This window comes from Bombina bombina, chromosome 7, assembly GCF_027579735.1.
Source record: "Bombina bombina isolate aBomBom1 chromosome 7, aBomBom1.pri, whole genome shotgun sequence".
NCBI classification, from domain to species: domain Eukaryota; kingdom Metazoa; phylum Chordata; class Amphibia; order Anura; family Bombinatoridae; genus Bombina; species Bombina bombina.
This window is the reverse complement of record NC_069505.1, coordinates 292,757,346-292,778,685: the sequence shown is the minus strand read 5'-3', so window position 1 is coordinate 292,778,685 and position 21,340 is coordinate 292,757,346. Positions and strand designations below refer to the sequence as shown.

The 21,340-nt window shown below is 40.1% G+C and overlaps 1 protein-coding gene across 1 annotated transcript in view; it reads left to right on the top strand.

The window, feature by feature from the left end:
• Window positions 1-20,124, top strand: part of LOC128666329 (urocanate hydratase) — a 33,353-nt gene extending 13,229 nt beyond the window's left edge. Inside the window, exons 10-20 of the mRNA XM_053720849.1 lie at window positions 347-409; window positions 1,424-1,603; window positions 2,561-2,658; window positions 3,287-3,362; window positions 4,279-4,400; window positions 5,722-5,792; window positions 5,984-6,082; window positions 6,414-6,513; window positions 7,130-7,211; window positions 19,683-19,782; window positions 19,898-20,124. Coding sequence (XP_053576824.1) covers window positions 347-409; window positions 1,424-1,603; window positions 2,561-2,658; window positions 3,287-3,362; window positions 4,279-4,400; window positions 5,722-5,792; window positions 5,984-6,082; window positions 6,414-6,513; window positions 7,130-7,211; window positions 19,683-19,782; window positions 19,898-20,041 — 1,135 coding nt within the window. The 3' untranslated portion in view covers window positions 20,042-20,124. The remainder of the gene's footprint in view (window positions 1-346; window positions 410-1,423; window positions 1,604-2,560; window positions 2,659-3,286; window positions 3,363-4,278; window positions 4,401-5,721; window positions 5,793-5,983; window positions 6,083-6,413; window positions 6,514-7,129; window positions 7,212-19,682; window positions 19,783-19,897) is intronic.
• The last annotated feature ends 1,216 nt before the right edge of the window (window positions 20,125-21,340 follow it).

The following is a 21,340-nucleotide window of genomic DNA, read 5'->3' as shown; positions in this document are numbered from 1 at the left end:
TACATGCACAGTTTGATTTATATAAAACTATGCAAGTTTATTTGATAAAGAGATATTAAAATGCCAGTTGTGGCCCCCTTATTTAAAATAAGACCCCTGCTGAGTGCGCATAATTCCTGGTCTTATTTTCTGCAGCTACAGAGAGTTAATTCTGCAAATTCTAGACCGACTTTTGTCTGGCTAAATCTAAACTAGTGGAATCATGCCCCCCCCACAAGGGAGGTGACCGCTATTTCACATGGCAAAATAAACCTAAAGAAACAGTCTGTAAGCAGCAGGTATAATAGATTAAAGGTAGAACATGTTACAGTAAAATGTCTCTTAAAACAAGTGATCTGTTTTGCAGGAAGGCCAGGAAGGATAAAGCCACGCTGAGCTTGGGATATCACGGAAATGTTGTGGACCTTTGGTAGGTTTGATGGTAACTGGATAGTCACAGCACACACTTGTTAGGGTTAACACTGGCTAATTATGCAGCATAGCTCATAAACTAAACCTGCTAGAAATGATTGTTCCCATTTTATCCAGACCAGGGTGAGAGGCGCCACACGGGCCCTGTGATTATTAGCTAAGTATGTTGTGGGCGCCCTCATACTGTTATATTAGGCTGATTCTTTTTAAAGTGCACGTTAAATGCTGTAAAGAGATCGCTGAATTTAGAGTAGTCTTAGAGATCTGACGTATCAAAATGTAAACTGTGCAAGTCCGATACTAATAAACACAGAATGAGCTGATGCTGTGTGTCTATACCAGCAGTAATCACTGTGCTGCATTCAAGTACAGATCTGGTTATGGGTCATGTGCGTGAGGGTCCCTCGCAGTCCCTATACACTCCCCTGTGGTTATGAAGATGCAACTCAGTCACCTATTGTACCCTTGTTGGTGCCGCTTATAACCTACTACACTCTATTCAGATCAGAACATGAAATCCCAGTAGTGACTTCACTGAAATGTACACATGAGCAAGTGATTTGTGACACCCTCCAGCTATATCATGGGCAAACTAGCGAGCCGTTTTATATCTAAATTAGTTTGACCCTGAACTTAAAGGGACGTTATGTGTATGAAGAGTTTAACAGCATGTGTTAATTTTATTATGAAACCTTTTAAGCTTTTGCAATTTCAGAACAGTCCAGTGACGCACCCCTTGAGTATATTTATTGGGTCTCCTTCATTGTGGTTAGAGGCCTGATCTAAACGAGCTTGTTCGAACCTATTAGTGCATAGCACGTAACAAGGTCGGGTAAACTGCAGCATATTTAAGTAAGCAGGAGGTACAATTTTGCACGTCATGGTGTTTTTACTGAGATTATACATTATCCATGGGTTTAATTATGAGTAAGATGTAGTTAACTAAGGGCTCTAAGCCAAGGGCTGAAAAAATTGTACAGATTGTTGGATGACCAGGTCTGCTCTTTTGCAGGGAGAGGCTTGTGCAGGAGTATGAGACCACAGGAGAACTGCTTGTGGACCTGGGCTCAGACCAGACTTCGTGCCACAACCCATTCAGTGGGGGATACTACCCTGTACAGCTGCCGTTTATGGAGGCAAATCGGCTGCTGTGCACTGACCCGTCATCATTCCGCCAGCTTGTACATGAGAGGTGAGGGAGGTGGGATGGGACGTTATTCCTAATGTCACCTCTTATGTCCCAGTATCCCAGGTGGCTCTGAGCTGACTAGTCAACTTGTGACCAAAGCTGATTTTTTTTTTTTTTTCTTTTTTTTTTTTCCCATTTGGTTAAACTGCAGGGCCTGTTTGTGCCATGATGCCTGTTGTTGGGTATCCCTGGGCATATTTATGTCCATTATGAAATACCTGTATCTAAAAGTGTTAATTTCCAAATAATGTTGAGAGAAAACTAAAACCAATTGTAGTTAAATATTGGATATGTCATCTATTTTATTATTTATTAAAAGGACACTGAACCCAAATTTTTTATTTTGTGATTCAGATAGAGCATAACATTTTAAGCAACTTTCTAATTTACTCCTATTATCAAATTTTCTTCATTCTCTTGGTATCTTTATTTGAAATGCAAGAATGTAAGTTTAGATGCCAGCCCATTTTTGTTGAACATCCTGTGTTGTTCTTGCTGATAAATTCATCCACCAATAAAAAAAGTGCTGTCCAGAGTCTGAACCAAAAAAATCTTAGATGTCTTCTTTTAAAAATAAAGATGGCAAGAGAACGAAGAAAAAATGATAATAGGAGTAAATTAGAAAGTTGCTTAAAATTGCATGCTCTATCTGAATCATGAAAGAAAAAATCTGGGTTCAGTGTCCCTTTTTAATTTCACTTTTCCCTCTCACATGAAATTTTACTTTCAGGATAACTGGTAACATTAAGCAATGTACAGTCAGCTCCCCAGCAGAGTGTGGTTTTATTCACTTCTGACATAGATTAAAGTAATATGGCAGCAGTGACCCATCAAGGCATATCCCTGTATGTCTGTAAACCAATGTACACCCAAAGCAAGATCTACACGTACCTTGTTAGGGTGGCTTCCTTTTTGGTTTGTGTTAATATTTAAATGTTGCTTTCCCCCCTCTTCTGGCAGTTTAAGAAGACAAATATCCGCCATCAACAAGCTGTCAGAAAAGGGCATGTTTTTCTGGGATTATGGGAATGCTTTCCTGCTTGAAGCACAGAGAGCGGGTGAGTACTTGGTGTCAGGATGGTCTGGGGAGCTCGGCATGTTGCAGGTTTCCTGATCTGAAGTGGGAGTTGACATTTTGTTCTTACAAGAAGCTCAACTCTTTCTAGTCTGTAGTGATGGGAATAAAATAGTAGTGATGGGGTCTTGTAACATTATGTCAAATTCAACATTGATTTAAATGCGCAGTGAAATCAAAATGTAAACTTTCATGATTCAGATGGAGCATGCAATGTTAAACAACTTTCCAAAACGTCTATTAATGGGAGCTAGCTGCTGATTGGTGGCTACACCTATGTCTCTTGTTGTCATTGGCTCACTGGATGTGACGGCTAGCTCCCAGTAGTGCATTGCTGCTCCTTTTTAAAAAAAAAAAAAAAGACTACAAAGAGTGAAGCTCATTTTGATAAGACGTAAATGTGAGAGTTGTTTAAAATTGGATGATCTATCTGAATCTTAAATGCAGAAGGGGGAAAAAATCTTTTGTGTCCCTTTTTTAATAACTTTTTCTACGTAAACTGTAATTTTCTAGCACAAGACACTAGCTATAAAGCTAGTGCAAGTTGTTTTAACCTCAGCTGTTTATAACTAACATACAAATCACTAATCTGAGATTCCTCTGTTCCCCAGGAGCTGATGTGGAGAAGCCTGGGGGGAGCGGAATATTAGAGTTTCGATATCCATCCTACGTGCAGCATATTATGGGGTGAGACACGGAGAGTGGGAATCTTATGGAATAATGGTGGCCTCATTCAGCTCTGAGGATGGGCTATATAGTTTTATATAATGTAACTTTTATACTGCAGGCAGAGTTATAGCAGTTTGGCATACACAGTACTTACTGTAGGGACAAATGTACCTAATGCATTAAGGGCTAGGTTATTAGTGGTATCGCAAGCGCTAAGGGGTATTTCTTGGCTCTTTGTGCATGTCGGAAGTAGCTTGCATATTTACTTTCAACTTTAAATGTGTTTGCTTGAGCGCAATCGAAATTAACATGCTTTGGGTAAGCACAAGTTTAGAGCTCTGGTAAACTGCTACGTGAAACAAAGAAGTTGCACAAAACACATCAAAAACCCTTTAATTACATTAAAAAGTTATAAGGGCTCAAAGATATGAGGTATCAGGTGTTAGAAAAAAAAGTCTGCAAAGTGCTTTAACATAGAGATGCATATTTAGACATGTATTTGTTTTACTGTATATCTACTGTACATATTTCACTCCACTTGCAGGAAAATGTGTTTTTTTTTTTTTTTTTATAAATACATAATTTATATATGTGTGTGTGTATATATACCTATGCCTATATATAGGTACAGAACTGTATTTTACATGAACAGTATAAGATTATATCATCATAAAAAGTACTTTTTCTATGTGAAGAACATAGCGATTTTAACGCAGTCGGTTGCACACATGAAAACTTGGTAATCTTAAGGCGCATTATTGAAATGTTGCATATAAAAAAAAATACTGTCAAATATCTTAAATCCATTGAGCCTCTATTTTTTACAGCATGTTTAATACAGATTATGTTTTCTATTTAATATTTAGTATTACTAAGTTTTTATCAAATATATTGCAATCTCAAGCACATCCTAGTTAGACTCCTCTCTTACCAGGGACATCTTCTCTCTTGGTTTTGGCCCTTTCCGATGGGTGTGCACTTCTGGGGATCCCTCTGATCTGGCCATTACAGATCAGATTGCAGCATCGACTCTTGAGGATATTGTTGCACAAGGAGGTATGGAAGGATGTGACCTGGCATAGTCGGGTACCTGAGAAATGTGAGGGAAAATAGCATTTTATATGCAGCTAATGTACTGTTAATGAGCTTTCCCAGTAAGTATCTGCGTTTCTATATTATCTGTATATAGATGTGTACTAATTCTGTGTTTCTATATGATCTGTATATAGATATGCACTAATTCTGTGCATCTATATGATCTGTACATAGATGTGTACTACTTATGTGATGTCTAAAGGGATATAAGTGCAAAAAAAATCTGCGTTACAGCATGTTATTGCATATAACAATGTGCTTAACCCCTGCAAAGCTCTAGACAAAAATGCACTACTGAGAGCTAGCTGAGTGCACATATAGTGTGCTAACGAAAAGAGCCTACCTCTGTATGCTTTTCAAGAAAAGGTGCCACAAGAACAAAAACAGTACAGCAGTTTAGGAGGATCAGATTATCTATACAAACAGTACAGTGGGTTAGGAGGATCAGTTTATCTATACAAACAGTACAGCGGTTTGAGGATCAGATTATCTATACAAACAGTACAGCGGGTTAGGAGGATCAGTTTATCTATACAAACAGTACAGCGGGTTAGGAGGATCAGATTATCTATATAAACAGTACAGCGGGTTAGGAGGATCAGTTTATCTATACAAACAGTACAGCGGGTTAGGAGGATCAGTTTATCTATACAAACAGTACAGCGGGTTAGGAGGATCAGTTTATCTATACAAACAGTACAGCGGGTTAGGAGGATCAGATTATCTATACAAACAGTACAGCGGGTTAGGAGGATCAGTTTATCTATACAAACAGTACAGCGCGTTAGGAGGATCAGTTTATCTATACAAACAGTACAGCGGGTTAGGAGGATCAGTTTATCTATACAAACAGTACAGCGGGTTAGGAGGATCAGATTATCTATACAAACAGTACAGCGGGTTAGGAGGATCAGATTATCTATACAAACAGTACAGCGGGTTAGGAGGATCAGTTTATCTATACAAACAGTACAGCGGGTTAGGAGGATCAGATTATCTATACAAACAGTACAGCGGGTTAGGAGGATCCGTTTATCTATACAAACAGTACAGCGGGTTAGGAGGATCAGTTTATCTATACAAACAGTACAGCGGTTTGAGGATCAGATTATCTATACAAAGAGTACAGCGGGTTAGGAGGATCACGCTGAGTTTCAAACTATTTCCTCCTCTCATGAGCTGGTTATACAGATGTGAGACTATGCTTCTGTATAAGAGCTCATGCCTATACAGTGACCATTGCTCTATTATTCAGCTGCTTTTCTCTCTCTCTTCTCCGCAGTCAGTGACGCAGTACAGAAGCAATGCAATGACAACATTCACTGGATCCGGGAAGCCGGAAAGCACAAATTGGTAAACAAGCCGGTGGCAAGATCCAACGTAACTTTATTTGCAAATCACTTTAGCAGCGACGTGATAATAAAGCCTCATATTTACACACAAGACATAAAGCCAGTGAATTGTTCGTCTGACTTAAAGAAGCTTCAGTGTGTACAGCAGAGTCCACAAAACAAAGTAAACTATATGATGCTTATTTCTGACAGGTGGTTGGCTCACAGGCTAGGATTCTGTATTCAGACCAGAAAGGGAGAGTGTCCATTGCTATCGCTATTAACAAGGCTGTGGCTGTAGGACAGGTCAAGGTGAGGATTGCTGTATTTACATATTACTATTTTATATCTCTGTCTCTCACTTAGCGCTTTTTTTTTATTTTTTTATTTCTATCTCACTCTCTTTACTCAATACAAAGATAGGTTCCAGCAAACCCCACAACTAATGTGTTTGTGAGGAAATTATGTAGTGGCATAATGCCAAACCAAAGTGGATTTATCTTTCTCTAGGCATTAGAGGGCAGTAGGTTTTACTGAAACAACAAATCTAAACAGTGTTTGCTACAGATCAGTTTTACATTGTGAAATTGAAGTAATCCTAGGGAGGATGTTGTACACAATTTGTGGTTGTTGTCTTTTGTAGGCCCCTGTTGTGATTAGTCGTGATCATCATGACGTGAGTGGGACTGACAGCCCCTTCAGGGAAACCTCCAACATCTATGATGGATCTGCCTTCTGTGCCGGTGAGCTTTGTCTGCCCTTGTACGTCTGGCACAAACCTCTGCATCCAATGTCTGGAGATTGTAATTCAGATTAGGCAAAATATGTGATCTGACACTTGACTTTATTGTAAAGCTGACATGGGTTTGAACTCCTCATTCAGTATGTCCAAAATGATTCCCCTGAACTAATAAAGGATTCCTAGCGACATAGGTGGATGCATAGCACACCTCACTCTTGGGGTTTGGTAAACAATTTATTAGCCCAGATCTCCTTTGCTTCAAAATGAAATAGTTTTGTGTTTTGTAAAACTTCTTCTTTTAACTGAAACAATCACAGAACTATATAAAAAAATTCTCAAATCTTTGGTGCTTTGTAATTTAGCAGATTTAGTATTTCTTACAGACCTATACTTCTCCTTGTGCTGCCCGGAGAGAGTTTTAGTGTAAATTACTGGATCTGGCTTTAGAGAGGGTCACAAGGGCTGATGGTGGTGCATTTCTTTACCTATAATGAATCCCCCGGCATTCTGTACTCCATGTAGTCATTGGTACACTTTGTGCACAGAAACAAATGCAGGATTAACCCTTTATCTGATGGCCAACTGACTGCTTTAATCTAGATTTCCTTTTCTTTCAGATATGGCTGTGCAAAACTTTGTGGGAGATGCCTTTCGAGGTGCAACATGGGTGGCTCTTCATAATGGTGGAGGGGTTGGCTGGTGAGTAGAAAAGGACATCCTGAGACATAGGATACTATTTATGAAGCTGCTATCTGCACCTGGCAACATATGATCTGCTCAGGAATCCTGCACCAGCATCAATATTACAATGATAGGACATTCATGGTATCGGATATCCAAGAGGATATTAGCTTTAAATCACTTGCAGACTTTTATACAACTAATAAGCCATAGTATCCCATCCAACGTACTGTTTTTTCAAAAGGTGTTGTTAAAAGGAGCGTGAAGGGACATTTATTTATTTTTCCCCCTTTTTTTCATGTAATTTTTAGCTCTGAAAATTGAGCAATTTTATATGCAGCTAATGTACTGTTAATGAGCTTTCCCAGTAAGTATCTGCGTTTCTATATGATCTGTATATAGATGTGTACTAATTCTGTGTTTCTATATGATCTGTATATAGATATGCACTAATTCTGTGCATCTATATGATCTGTACATAGATGTGTACTACTTATGTGATGTCTAAAGGGATATAAGTGCAAAAAAAATCTGCGTTACAGCATGTTATTGCATATAACAATGTGCTTAACCCCTGCAAAGCTCTAGACAAAAATGCACTACTGAGAGCTAGCTGAGTGCACATATAGTGTGCTAACGAAAAGAGCCTACCTCTGTATGCTTTTCAAGAAAAGGTGCCACAAGAACAAAAACAGTACAGCAGTTTAGGAGGATCAGATTATCTATACAAACAGTACAGTGGGTTAGGAGGATCAGTTTATCTATACAAACAGTACAGCGGTTTGAGGATCAGATTATCTATACAAACAGTACAGCGGGTTAGGAGGATCAGATTATCTATATAAACAGTACAGCGGGTTAGGAGGATCAGTTTTTCTAATTCTCAGAACATGAAATGCACCTGCTGACTTCTCAAGACTAGACCTGCTACATATCTGTTTCTAATTGGCTTTAACTGAGAACAACTGCAAATAAATGCACTTTACACTAACTTTTATAACAGTGACTAACCTTGTCTGCTGACTAAAGCCCAGATTGGCTCCTTCAAATAGTGGGTGGAGTCTGCCAACTGAAAAAAATTGCAGAAAAAAAAGGATGTTAATTTGTTTTACAAATGTTTAGAGTTGGCTGTTATGTTGTTCTATAGCAGCACAACAGAAATGTCTCTTAATTACACAATGTTTACTTTAATTTAACAACACTTCTGTGTCTAGATGCACAACTTGCATATTGTAGCTGTTGGGAGGCGGATAAAATAGAAATCAATAGTAGGCTCAGACAGATCCATACGTTCAGAGTAGAAAAACAAACGGTAAATCTACACAAAAATATTCTGTTGTACATTAAATCTACACCTCTCAAACACTTATCTCAACAAATAAGAAGCAGTACAGTTTGTCTTTGATTTAAAAAAAAAAAAAAAACAGAAAAAAAATCTTTTGGTTGTTGCAGACACTTTCATAAGGAGCGAGCAAACATAGTAGATGAGGTTAAAAAAAACAGAAGTCCATCGAGTTTAACCTATACAAATCTAATATACTTACAAAAAATCTCCAGTTGATCTTAAATTAATCCCATTAAAAGGTGACCCATTTAATACAACCAATCATATCCATGAATTATTTATTTTCTAGCCTCAAATGTATCCAAACAATTTTTAAATGTATCTAGGCTATTGGCATTCACTACCTCCTTTGGTAATGAGTTATACAATTTTATTTCTCTTACAGAGAAAAAACGTTTCCGTTGCAGGAGATTAAATCTCCTTTCCTCCAACCTTAAATTGTGACCTCTTGTCACAAACAATTTTCTTGGAATAAACAGAGCTTCTGCCATCTCTGTATATGGGCCTTAAATATATTTATACAAACTAATCATATTACCTCTCAAGCGCCTTTTTTTTCTAGGGAAAACAGACCCAGTTTGGCTAGCCTCTCCTGATAGCTTAAATTCTCCATTCCTCTTATTGGCTTTTTGGCCCTTCTCTGAACTTTTTCTATTTCTGCAATATATTTTTTTGTGATCAGTCCCCAGGACTGCCCTCCATACTGAAGGTGAGGTCCTACCAGGGATTTATATAGTGACAGAATTATGCTTTCCTCCCTTGAATCAATGCCTCTTTTAATACGCTAGTATATTATTAGCCTTTGAAGCTGCTGCCCTGCATCCATCTTTAGCTTGTTATCTATTATTTCCAAATCCCTTTCCTCCTCTGTTTGGCTAAGTCTTGTCTCATTTAAATAATACATTGCCTGCTTATTTTTACTTCCAAAATGGTATAACCTTGCATTTTCCCGTATTAAATCTCATTTTCCATTTACCTGCCCATACTTCTAATTTTTGCAGATTCCTTTGTAACGAAAGCTCATCTTGCTCTGACCTAATGACCTTACTTAACTTAGAATCATCAGGGCTGGCGTTTGGGTAAGGCATACTAGGCAGCCGCCTTATTGCGCCCCAGCAGGGGGGCGCCAGATCTGCCGGCATTGAAGCAGCATGTGTAATGTGAGAGTAAAAAATTATTTGTGCGCCCGATTTTAGGGCTGATTTTAGGTCTGCCATTTGTCCCGCATTGCCCCTGGCCCTGGGCTGCTGCATTGTTTGTTTTTTTTAAATGTGTTTTTTTTTTTTTTTATTGCGCCCTACTTACCACTTGGTCATCATGTGACCATAAATTTCCGTAATACCTGCACAGAGCAGTGTCTGCTGAGCCTGAACTAAACCTGCTGATTTTGTGCAGAGTTTAGTCAGGGTCAGCAGGGACGGGACTGGGTCAGGAGATCTGTGTGCACCACGCTGTTAACAGAATAGCAGCTACACTGCAAACAGAAAAAAAACTAAAACGCAGGCGGCAGCTTTAAAACTCCTGTGTCCAGAACACAGAAACTGCTCTTAGTGTTTTTAAGTTGAAACACTGAGAGCAGTTGCTCCATGCTGGACACAGGAGTTTTAAAGCTGCGTAACTACATCCTCTTATCAGCGGCCCTGACAGGGAACAGCTTCTAGAAATCTGCAGCAACAGCATTGATTTCAGGTACACATGGGATTTTATATAAATGTATATAATATATCGTCATCCGTGTAAGGCTCCTGCAGACTATTAGTACTCCCCCATGTCACTGGCTGGGAATGAAGCAGTTGTTTCCCTTTAGTGGTGTGTGTGTGTGTGATGGAAGTCAGGTGCTGTTTTGTATGATGTGTGTGTTTAAACTTCCTTTTGTGACAGGTTGTTTGGCCTTTTCTCCTTGTTTAGGGAGTATCTGTTTGCTTATTGATGCTAACGTTACAAGAATATTTAGCAATAAACGTAGCTTGTTTAATACACAAATACTCAGCTGAAAATGTTGATTGAACATACTGGATATCCTGTTTTGCTCAGTGTTATAGACTGAAATAGATTTATGTACATATTGTTAGGTATTTATTACCATATTACGTATATTAATGAATAATGATGTAAAGATAATTTATATGTTAAAAAAAAAAAAAAAAGCAACAAAAAAAGAAAGAAACTGATCTCCTTTCAGTATGTAATAACTTACATGTTCTAAATAGAGGCTTGGAATATACAGTGTGTGTTTTTCACTTGTATGGCTGGCTAACACAATTTATCATATGTAACAAATAAATCAGTAATATATAATTATATAAACAAACGCATAATTAGCAAGTTTTGCAACATATGGCATTGTTTACACCTTCATATACACTTATAAACCTATTCATTTCATCCACACATCATAGGGACAGAAAGGAGTCGCTCATTCATTCCCAGTTTCCCATTAGAGGTTGAACAATGTGTGTTATATACTGTATTATTATTATCGGTTATTTGTAGAGCGCCAACAGATTCCGCAGCGCTGATTTATGGTTTAAAGGAGAGGGGTGGTCTGATAGTGAGCACTTCACTGTAATATTAGATCCATAAGCAACTTTGGGTAGCATAATGTCCCACTGAAATACAGCACATTGTATACCCTATAGGGAACACAACTCTATTATGGTCTTTTACAGCAACATTATTTGTGGCATGATCTGTATCCTTGCACTGTTCTCTGTAGGCTATAAAGGAAAATTCTTATTTCATGTAAAAGCCTGGGAGTTTCTACCCACATTGTTGTTGGTTTTTTGTTTGTTTTTTTTTCTAGCTGGGATAAAATGAGGATTTTCTGTTAGTTCTCTAGTATTTTTTTATTAAATAATTTTAAAGGTGCTATTTCAACTGACATTAGAAATGTGCTTAGATGCAAAATATAGGCCCTGAAGTCATCCTCCTTTGTGGTATACATGGTTCCTGCTATTTATTAATCATCTGGCAGCCATGCCCAGCTTTCCCTGTACATGGTACCATGTCATGTAAAACTGTTCACAGGTGATGACACCCGCAAGCAGTAACTTTTAAGCAAGGGTTTGCTGGAGACATAGGGCTAGATTTATCAAAGCTGAGGCGTACAGGGGCACGTATACGCACCCCTGTACACCTCGGCTCGCCTGTGGCGGGGCGAAATTACCCGCAGGTAATCAACATTGCACACGAGCGCAATTTTGCGCTCGCGTGCAATCCCGCGCACAGCCAATCACGCGCGGGCAGGAGCTGCCAATCTCCTCGGTTGGACTCTAACACGGAGATTGAATTTCGCCACCTTAGAGGTGGCGAAAAGCTTAGCTTGATAAATTACGGCGAGCAAGTTCTTGTGAGAACTTGCAGCCGTAGGGGCTTGATAAATCGAGCCCATAATGCGTTCAATGTCTGATCACTGAAGCAGTTCAGTCCAGACACAGATTGTCAATCAGGGACTTGTCTGATAAGCAGGGCCAAACTATGGCATGGGATTGCTGGCTGCCGAAAGTAAGTTGTACCATAACCTTCTAAAGTAACATGGTCCTAGTGCCTAGGTGCCCTTCTCTAAATGTGTTTATGAATATGTGTGTGTGAGAGAGAGAATTTTCACCCACAACAGTAATCCATATCTTTCCATCTTTTGTTGGGAAATTAACTTTTTCAATTTTGCTATGCAGTGCAAACACTGTCTGATTTACTATGCAATAAGCAAACAAAAATGGGCCAGCTCCTAAGCTTACATTCCAGATTTTTAAATGCAGATACCAAGAGAATGAAGAAAAATAAATAGGAGTTATTTTTAAAGTTGCTTTAAAAAACTTGGATTCAATATCCCTTTAACTAGCAATAGGATGGTATGTAATCGTGTGTGTGTGTGGGGGGGCAAAATGTATCCTCGCCTGTGTGGCCAAAAATCCTAGCACTGGCCCTGAGAATCATCTGCAAAAATAGAGATGTCAGTATTTAATCCTTGCTCCAAGTAATTAATAAAAAAATAAAAAGAACAGGGTCCAGTACTGATCCGTGGGGGACTCCACTGATTACCTTTGTCCAATCTGAGTATGATCCATTCACTACTACTCGTTGCTCCCTATCTTTTTTATCCAGTTATTTATCCATGGCTAATATTTTCAGCTATTCCCAGTCCCTTAATTTTGTGCATTAATCTCTCATGTGGCACTGTATCAAACACCTTTGCAAAGTCTATCAAATCAACTGATTCCCCTTTTTATCTCTATTTTTACTTACTTCCTTGTAGAATCTAATTAGATTAGTTTGACATGATCTATTTCTTATAAAACCATGCTGATTTGAACTCCATAATCTTGTTTACACGAATATGCTCATTAATATAATCCCTTATAATCCCTTCAAAAATCTTTCCCACTATTGATGTCAGACTAACTGGTCTATAGCTTCCTAGATCATCCCTGCTTCCCCTTTTTGAAGAGTGGCACCACATCAGCTTTACGCCAGTCCTAGGGTACTATGCCAGAGGATAATAAATCTTGAACAATTTAAGAGTAGTGGTTTGTCTATAATAGTGCTAAATTCCCGTAAAACACCCTTGGGTGTATTCCATCTGGGCCTGGAGTTTTATTTACCTTAATATTATAGAGTTGTTGTTGTTTTTTTTTTTTTCCTGATATCCTCTAGACATAACCCAGTTAATTGTATGGGCTGGCATGTTCTAGTTTGTTCCAAAGTATCCTCCATTGGTTCCTCTCTTGTGTATACTGAAGAAAAGAGCTGGTTTAGTACCACAGCCTTCTCCCTGTCACGGTTAATAATTTTTACCCTCCATGCAATTTGAATGTACCTATATTGCCCTTAGATTTTTTTGCTATTTATGTACTTAAAGAACCTTTTAGGGTTAGATTTATAATCCTTTGCAATTAATCTGTCATTTTCATTTTTGGCTAATTTAATTGCCTTTTTGCATGCTTTGTTACATTCCTTATAAGTTTGGTATGTTGAATCTGTACTATTTTCTTTGAATAATTTAAACGTCCTACGTTTTTTTTCATAATTTCTCGTAACACGTTTTTATTTAGCCATATTGGCAGGAAGATTCAGTTTAAGAAAACTGAACAAGTTGACAGCTTCGTAAATTGGGCTGATAAATCTATTTTACTAGAGAGTGCGCTCAGTTTATTGTACTAAATGAATTTAAAACATATTTATCACTTAGTTCTAGGTAGGTATGTATGTATCCATTTTTATAGCCACAAGCACACAGGGAGAAAAACAGAATTTATGTTTACCTGATAAATTACTTTCTCCAACGGTGTGTCCGGTCCACGGCGTCATCCTTACTTGTGGGATATTCTCTTCCCCAACAGGAAATGGCAAAGAGCCCAGCAAAGCTGGTCACATGATCCCTCCTAGGCTCCGCCTACCCCAGTCATTCGACCGACGTTAAGGAGGAATATTTGCATAGGAGAAACCATATGTTACCGTGGTGACTGTAGTTAAAGAAAATAAATTATCAGACCTGATTAAAAAAACCAGGGCGGGCCGTGGACCGGACACACCGTTGGAGAAAGTAATTTATCAGGTAAACATAAATTCTGTTTTCTCCAACATAGGTGTGTCCGGTCCACGGCGTCATCCTTACTTGTGGGAACCAATACCAAAGCTTTAGGACACGGATGAAGGGAGGGAGCAAATCAGGTCACCTAAATGGAAGGCACCACGGCTTGCAAAACCTTTCTCCCAAAAATAGCCTCAGAAGAAGCAAAAGTATCAAATTTGTAAAATTTAGAAAAAGTGTGCAGTGAAGACCAAGTCGCTGCCTTACATATCTGATCAACAGAAGCCTCGTTCTTGAAGGCCCATGTGGAAGCCACAGCCCTAGTGGAGTGAGCTGTGATTCTTTCAGGAGGCTGCCGTCCGGCAGTCTCATAAGCCAATCGGATAATGCTTTTAATCCAGAAGGAGAGAGAGGTAGAAGTTGCTTTTTGACCTCTCCGTTTACCAGAATAAACAACAAACAAAGACAAAGTTTGTCTGAAATCCTTAGTAGCTGCTAAGTAAAATTTGAGAGCACGAACTACATCCAAGTTGTGCAACAAACGTTCCTTCTTTGAAACTGGATTAGGACACAAAGAAGGCACAACTATCTCCTGGTTAATGTTTTTGTTAGAAACAACTTTTGGAAGAAAACCAGGTTTAGTACGCAAAACCACCTTATCTGCATGGAACACCAGATAAGGAGAAGAACACTGCAGAGCAGATAATTCTGAAACTCTTCTAGCAGAAGAAATTGCAACCAAAAACAAAACTTTCCAAGATAATAACTTAATATCAACGGAATGTAAGGGTTCAAACGGAACCCCCTGAAGAACTGAAAGAACTAGGTTGAGACTCCAAGGAGGAGTCAAAATTTTGTAAACAGGCTTGATTCTAACCAGAGCCTGAACAAAGGCTAGAACATCTGGCACAGCTGCCAGCTTTTTGTGAAGAAACACAGACAAGGCAGAAATCTGTCCCATCAAGGAACTTGCAGATAATCCTTTTTCCAATCCTTCTCGAAGGAAGGATAGACTCTTAGGAGTCTTAACCTTGTCCCAAGGGAATCCTGCAGATTCACACCAACAGATATACCAAATTATGTGGTAATTTTTCTGGTTACAGGCTTTCAGGCCTGAACAAGAGTATTAATAACAGAATCTGAGAACCCTCGCTTTGATAAGATCAAGCGTTCAATCTCCAAGCAGTCAGCTGGAGTGGGTCGAACGGACCTAGAACAAGAAGGTCTCGTCTCAAAGGTAGCTTCCATGGTGGAGCCGATGACATATTCACCAGATCTGCATACCAAGTCCTGCGTGGCCACGCAGGAGCTATCAAAATCACCGACGCCCTCTCCTGATTGATCCTGGCTACCAGCCTGGGGATGAGAGGAAACGGCGGGAACACATAAGCTAGTTTGAAGGTCCAAGGTGCTACTAGTGCATCCACTAGAGCCGCCTTGGGATCCCTGGATCTGTACCCGTAGTAAGGAACTCTGAAGTTCTGACGAGAGGCCATCAGATCCATGTCTGGAATGCCCCACGGTTGAGTGACTTGGGCAAAGATTTCCGGATGGAGTTCCCACTCCCCCGGATGCAATGTCTGACGACTCAGAAAATCCGCTTCCCAATTTTCCACTCCTGGGATGTGGATAGCAGACAGGTGGCAGGAGTGAGACTCCGCCCATAGAATGATTTTGGTCACTTCTTCCATCGCTAGGGAACTCCTTGTTCCCCCCTGATGGTTGATGTATGAACTTGGCCCTCGCTAGCTGAGGCCAAGCTTTGAGAGCATTGAATATCGCTCTCAGTTCCAGAATATTTATCGGTAGAAGAGATTCTACCCGAGACCAAAGACCCTGAGCTTTCAGGGATCCCCAGACCGCGCCCCAGCCCATCAGACTGGCGTCGGTCGTGACAATGACCCACTCTGGTCTGCGGAAGGTCATCCCTTGTGACAGGTTGTCCAGGGACAGCCACCAACGGAATGAGTCTCTGGTCCTCTGATTTACTTGTATCTTCGGAGACAAGTCTGAATAGTCCCCATTCCACTGACTGAGCATGAACAGTTGTAATGGTCTTAGATGAATGCGCACAAAAGGAACTATGTCCATTGCCGCTACCATCAAACCTATCACTTCCATGCACTGCGCTATGGAAGGAAGAGGAACGGAATGAAGTATCCGACAAGAGTCTAGAAGTTTTGTTTTTCTGGCTTCTGTCAGAAAAATCCTCATTTCTAAGGAGTCTATTATAGTTCCCAAGAAGGGAACCCTCGTTGACGGAGATAGAGAACTCTTTTCCACGTTCACTTTCCATCCGTGAGATCTGAGAAAGGCCAGGACAATGTCCGTGTGAGCCTTTACTTGAGGAAGGGACGACGCTCGAATCAGAATGTCGTCCAAGTAAGGTACTACAGCAATGCCCCTTGGTCTTAGCACCGCCAGAAGGGACCCTAGTACCTATGAGAAAATCCTAGGAGCAGTGGCTAATCCGAAAGAAAACGCCACGAACTGGAAATGCTTGTCCAGGAATGCAAACCTTAGGAACCGATGATGTTCCTTGTGGATAGGAATATGTAGATACGCATCCTTGAAATCCACCTTGGTCATGAATTGACCTTCCTGGATGGAAGGAAGAAGTGTTCGAATGGTTTCCATCTTGAACGATGGAACCTTGAGAAACTTGTTCAAGATCTTGAGATCTAAGATTGGTCTGAACGTTCCCTCTTTTTTGGGAACTATGAACAGATTGGAGTAGAACCCCATCCCTTGTTCTCCTAATGGAACAGGATGAATCACTCCCATTTTTAGCAGGTCTTCTACCCAATGTAAGAATGCCTGTCTTCTTATGTGGTCTGAAGACAACTGAGACCTGTGGAACCTCCCCCTTGGAGGAAGCCCCTTGAACTCCAGAGAATAACCTTGGGAGACTATTTCTAGCGCCCAAGGATCCAGAACATCTCTTGCCCCAGCCTGAGCGAAGAGAGAGAGTCTGCCCCCCACCAGATCCGGTCCCGGATCGGGGGCCCGCATTTCATGCTGTCTTGGTAGCAGTGGCAGGTTTCCTGGCCTGCTTTCCTTTGTTCCAGCCTTGCATAGGTCTCCAGGCTGGATTGGCTTGAGAAGTATTACCTTCCTGCTTAGAGGACGTAGCCCTTGGGGCTGATCCGTTTCTGCGAAAGGGACGAAACTTAGGTTTATTTTTGGTCTTGAAAAGACCTATCCTGAGGAAGGGCGTGGCCCTTGCCCCCAGTGATATCAGAGATAATCTCTTTCAAGTCAGGGCCAAAGAGTGTTTTCCCCTTGAAAGGAATGTCAAGCAATTTGTTCTTGGAAGACGCATCCGCTGCCCAAGATTTTAACCAAAGCGCTCTGCGCCACAATAGCAAACCCAGAATTTTTTCGCCGCTAACCTAGCCAATTGCAAGGTGGCGTCTAGGGTGAAAGAATTAGCCAATTTAAGAGCACGAATTCTGTCCATAATCTCCTCATAAGAAGAAGAATTACTAATAATCGCCTTTCCTAGCTCATCAAACTAGAAACACGCGGCTGCAGTGACAGGGACAATGCATGCAATTGGTTGTAGAAGGGAACCTTGCTGAACAAACATCTTTAGCAGACCTTCTAATTTTTTATCCATAGGATCTTGGAAAGCACAACTATCTTCTATGGGTATAGTGGCGCGCTTGTGTAGAGTAGAAACCGCCCCCTCGACCTTGGGGACTGTCTGCCATCAGTCCTTTCTGGGGTCGACTATAGGAAAACAATTTTATAAATATGGGGGGAGGTACCAAAGGTATACCGGGCCTGTCCCATTTTTTACTAACAATGTACGCCACCCGCTTGGATATAGGAAAAGCTTCGGGGGGCCCCGGGGCCTCTAAGAACTTTTCCATTTTACATAGTGGTTCTGGAATGACCAGATAATCACAATCATCCAAATTGGATAACACCTCATTAAGCAGAGCGCGGAGATGTTCCAACTTAAATTTAAAAGTAATCACATCAGGTTCAGCTTGTTGAGAAATGTTTCCTGAATCTGAAATTTCTCCCTCAGACAAAACCTCCCTGGCCCCCTCAGACTGGTGTAGGGGCCCTTCAGAAACCATATCATCAGCGTTCTCATGCTCTACAGAATTTTCTAAAACAGAGCAGTCGCGCTTTCGCTGATAAGTGGGCATATTGGCTAAAATGTTTTTGATAGAATTATCCATTACAGCCGTTAAATGTTGCATAGTAAGGAGTATTGGCGCACTAGATGTACTAGGGGCCTCCTGTATGGGCAAGACTGGTGTAGACGAAGGAGGGGATGATGCAGTACCATGCTTACTCCCCTCACTTGAGGAATCATCTTGGGCATCATTTTTACTAAATTTTTTTTATGACATAAAATACATATAGTTAAATGAGAAGGAACCTTGGTTTCCCCACAGTCAGAACACAATCTATCTGGTAGTTCAGACATGTTAAACAGGCATAAACTTGATAACAAAGCACAAAAAACGTTTTAAAATAAAACCGTTACTGTCACTTTAAATTTTAAACTAAACACACTTTATTACTGCAATTGCGAAAAAGTATGAAGGAATTGTTCAAAATTCACCAAAATTTCACCACAGTGTCTTAAAGCCTTAAAAGTATTGCACACCAAATTTGGAAGCTTTAACCCTTAAAATAACGGAACCGGAGCCGTTTTTATATTTAACCCCTTTACAGTCCCTGGAATCTGCTTTGCTGAGACCCAACCAAGCCCAAAGGGGAATACGATACCAAATGATGCCTTCAGAAAGACTTTTCTATGTATCAGAGCTCCACACACATGCAGCTGCATGCCATGCTGTCCTCAAAAACAAGTGCGCCATACCGGCGTGAAAATGAGGCTCTGACTATGATTAGGGAAAGCCCCTAAAGAATAAGGTGTCAAAAACAGTGCCTGCCGATATAATCATATCAAAATACCCAGAATAAATGATTCCTCAAGGCTAAATATGTGTTAATAATGAATCGATTTAGCCCAGAAAAAGTCTACAGTCTTAATAAGCCCTTGTGAAGCCCTTATTTACTATCTTAATAAACATGGCTTACCGGATCCCATAGGGAAAATGACAGCTTCCAGCATTACATCGTCTTGTTAGAATGTGTCATACCTCAAGCAGTAAGAGACTGCACACTGTTCCCCCAACTGAAGTTAATTGCTCTCAACAGTCCTGTGTGGAACAGCCATGGATTTTAGTTACGGTGCTAAAATCATTTTCCTCATACAAACAGAAATCTTCATCTCTTTTCTGTTTCTGAGTAAATAGTACATACCAGCACTATTTTAAAATAACAAACTCTTGATTGAATAATAAAAACTACAGTTAAACACTAAAAAACTCTAAGCCATCTCCGTGGAGATGTTGCCTGTACAACGGCAAAGAGAATGACTGGGGTAGGCGGAGCCTAGGAGGGATCATGTGACCAGCTTTGCTGGGCTCTTTGCCATTTCCTGTTGGGGAAGAGAATATCCCACAAGTAAGGATGACGCCGTGGACCGGACACACCTATGTTGGAGAAAGTATGCTAATTCCTACCCTCCCCTGAGTCCTCCAGTCCTTACAAAATGGTTGACTTGCATTGTATGTGTTCTTTCCAGGGGTGAGGTCATTAATGGTGGCTTTGGTCTAGTACTTGATGGGTCCCCAGATGCTGAAGAGAGAGCTGTACAGATGCTTAGCTGGGATGTATCCAATGGGGTATGTTTAATTCTGCTGCATTACTAACGCTCACAAATCCATGGACGGTTATATAATAAACAGTGTTTCCTTGTGTGATACCTTTTTTCTGAAGACTGTGCTGTGTGTATTACAGGTGGCAAGGCGCTGCTGGTCTGGCAACACAAATGCATACAATACGATTATTAGAAACATGGAGGAGAACAGCAATCTGAAGGTGACTCTTCCTCATCTGGTGCAAGACACAAGCTTGCTGGAGATTGCCCTATCCCACAAATGACCACTGCATGTTGTCTTGCATACATTAAATTATACCAGTAATTTTTCTTTTCTTATTAAATAATCCCTCTTACTGCTGTTTGATGCAAGTCTGTCCTTTATTGCCTGACACTGCTGATCCTCTGCCCAAAAGGCACATAACAAGGCTACTGCCAAGGGAATTGGTGTCTTATACAACAGAAATAGTTCAGAGAGTAAAGCTTACTCTTGCTAAGTATTATTGCATGAAAGGTATATACTGCAATAAAACCAACAAAGGTCTTCAGTAGCCGTAATTTCCATGCAAGGATGGGATTGGTCTGTAGCATAAAGTCATCCTCTAAGGAAACTGTGTGCTGTCTGTAGGCCTGTTGTGTCTCTGGGAAAATGTAGAGAGTGCATGAGTTGATTCATACTGTTCCTAAGCTATTCTTGTAAAACTCTTACTATCTGATTTAAAAAGATTTAGCTTGGACAACCTAACTTGTTAGAGGGTATGAGACTTTGTTCCTCCAGACAGGATGGGCAGCAAACACAACAGACTTCACACTAAACTATTTATAGGGCATTTTTAGAGGTATCCAGTATGGATCGGAGCCAGCTTATTGCAGATAAGGGGACTAATGCTAAAAGGAAGTTTGATTCTAAACCAGTTTGTTTTGTTTTTCCCCCCACTACCTTTTGGGCCACAGTTTAATGACATTTATAAAATAATCTCAAAACATCTTCCAATTTTGACTGCTGAAGATATCTTAAAAGATTTTTTCCAATGGTTGCAACTTTGTATCCAGAAGAATTTGCACCTTTGGCAATATATTTAGCACCAAGCATGCTTAGGAAGTAGGGGACCAATAAAAGTAGTTGACTAACAACAAAAGGTAATTTCAAATGTAATTATAGCATGTAGCCATACAAAAGTTGGCAGTTTTTTCCCCAATCAAAAAGTTTACAAGCATAACTGTTGTACTAACTGTCGTACCACTTTTGTGGTTTACTTAGTGGAATTTACTCAATGTAACATAAACAGGCTGCTCGACAAGAGAGGCTAGAGTCCGCATCTGAATGATATAAGATGTGGCAATGAATGTTCTGACTTGGCCAGACACTTTATAATTAATCACAATCAGGATGTAGCCTTTTGGATTTTCCAATTGCGGACAAGGAGACCTAACAGCCTAAATATAGAAGGGAACATAATTAACGTTTGGCAATCCAAGTTGTCCATTCTTCTGTTATCCTCATTGGAATCTCCATGTATTATGTTACATTAATGTACATACTTAGCTAAAATAAGGATAGTCAATAAGCACGTCTCGTTTAA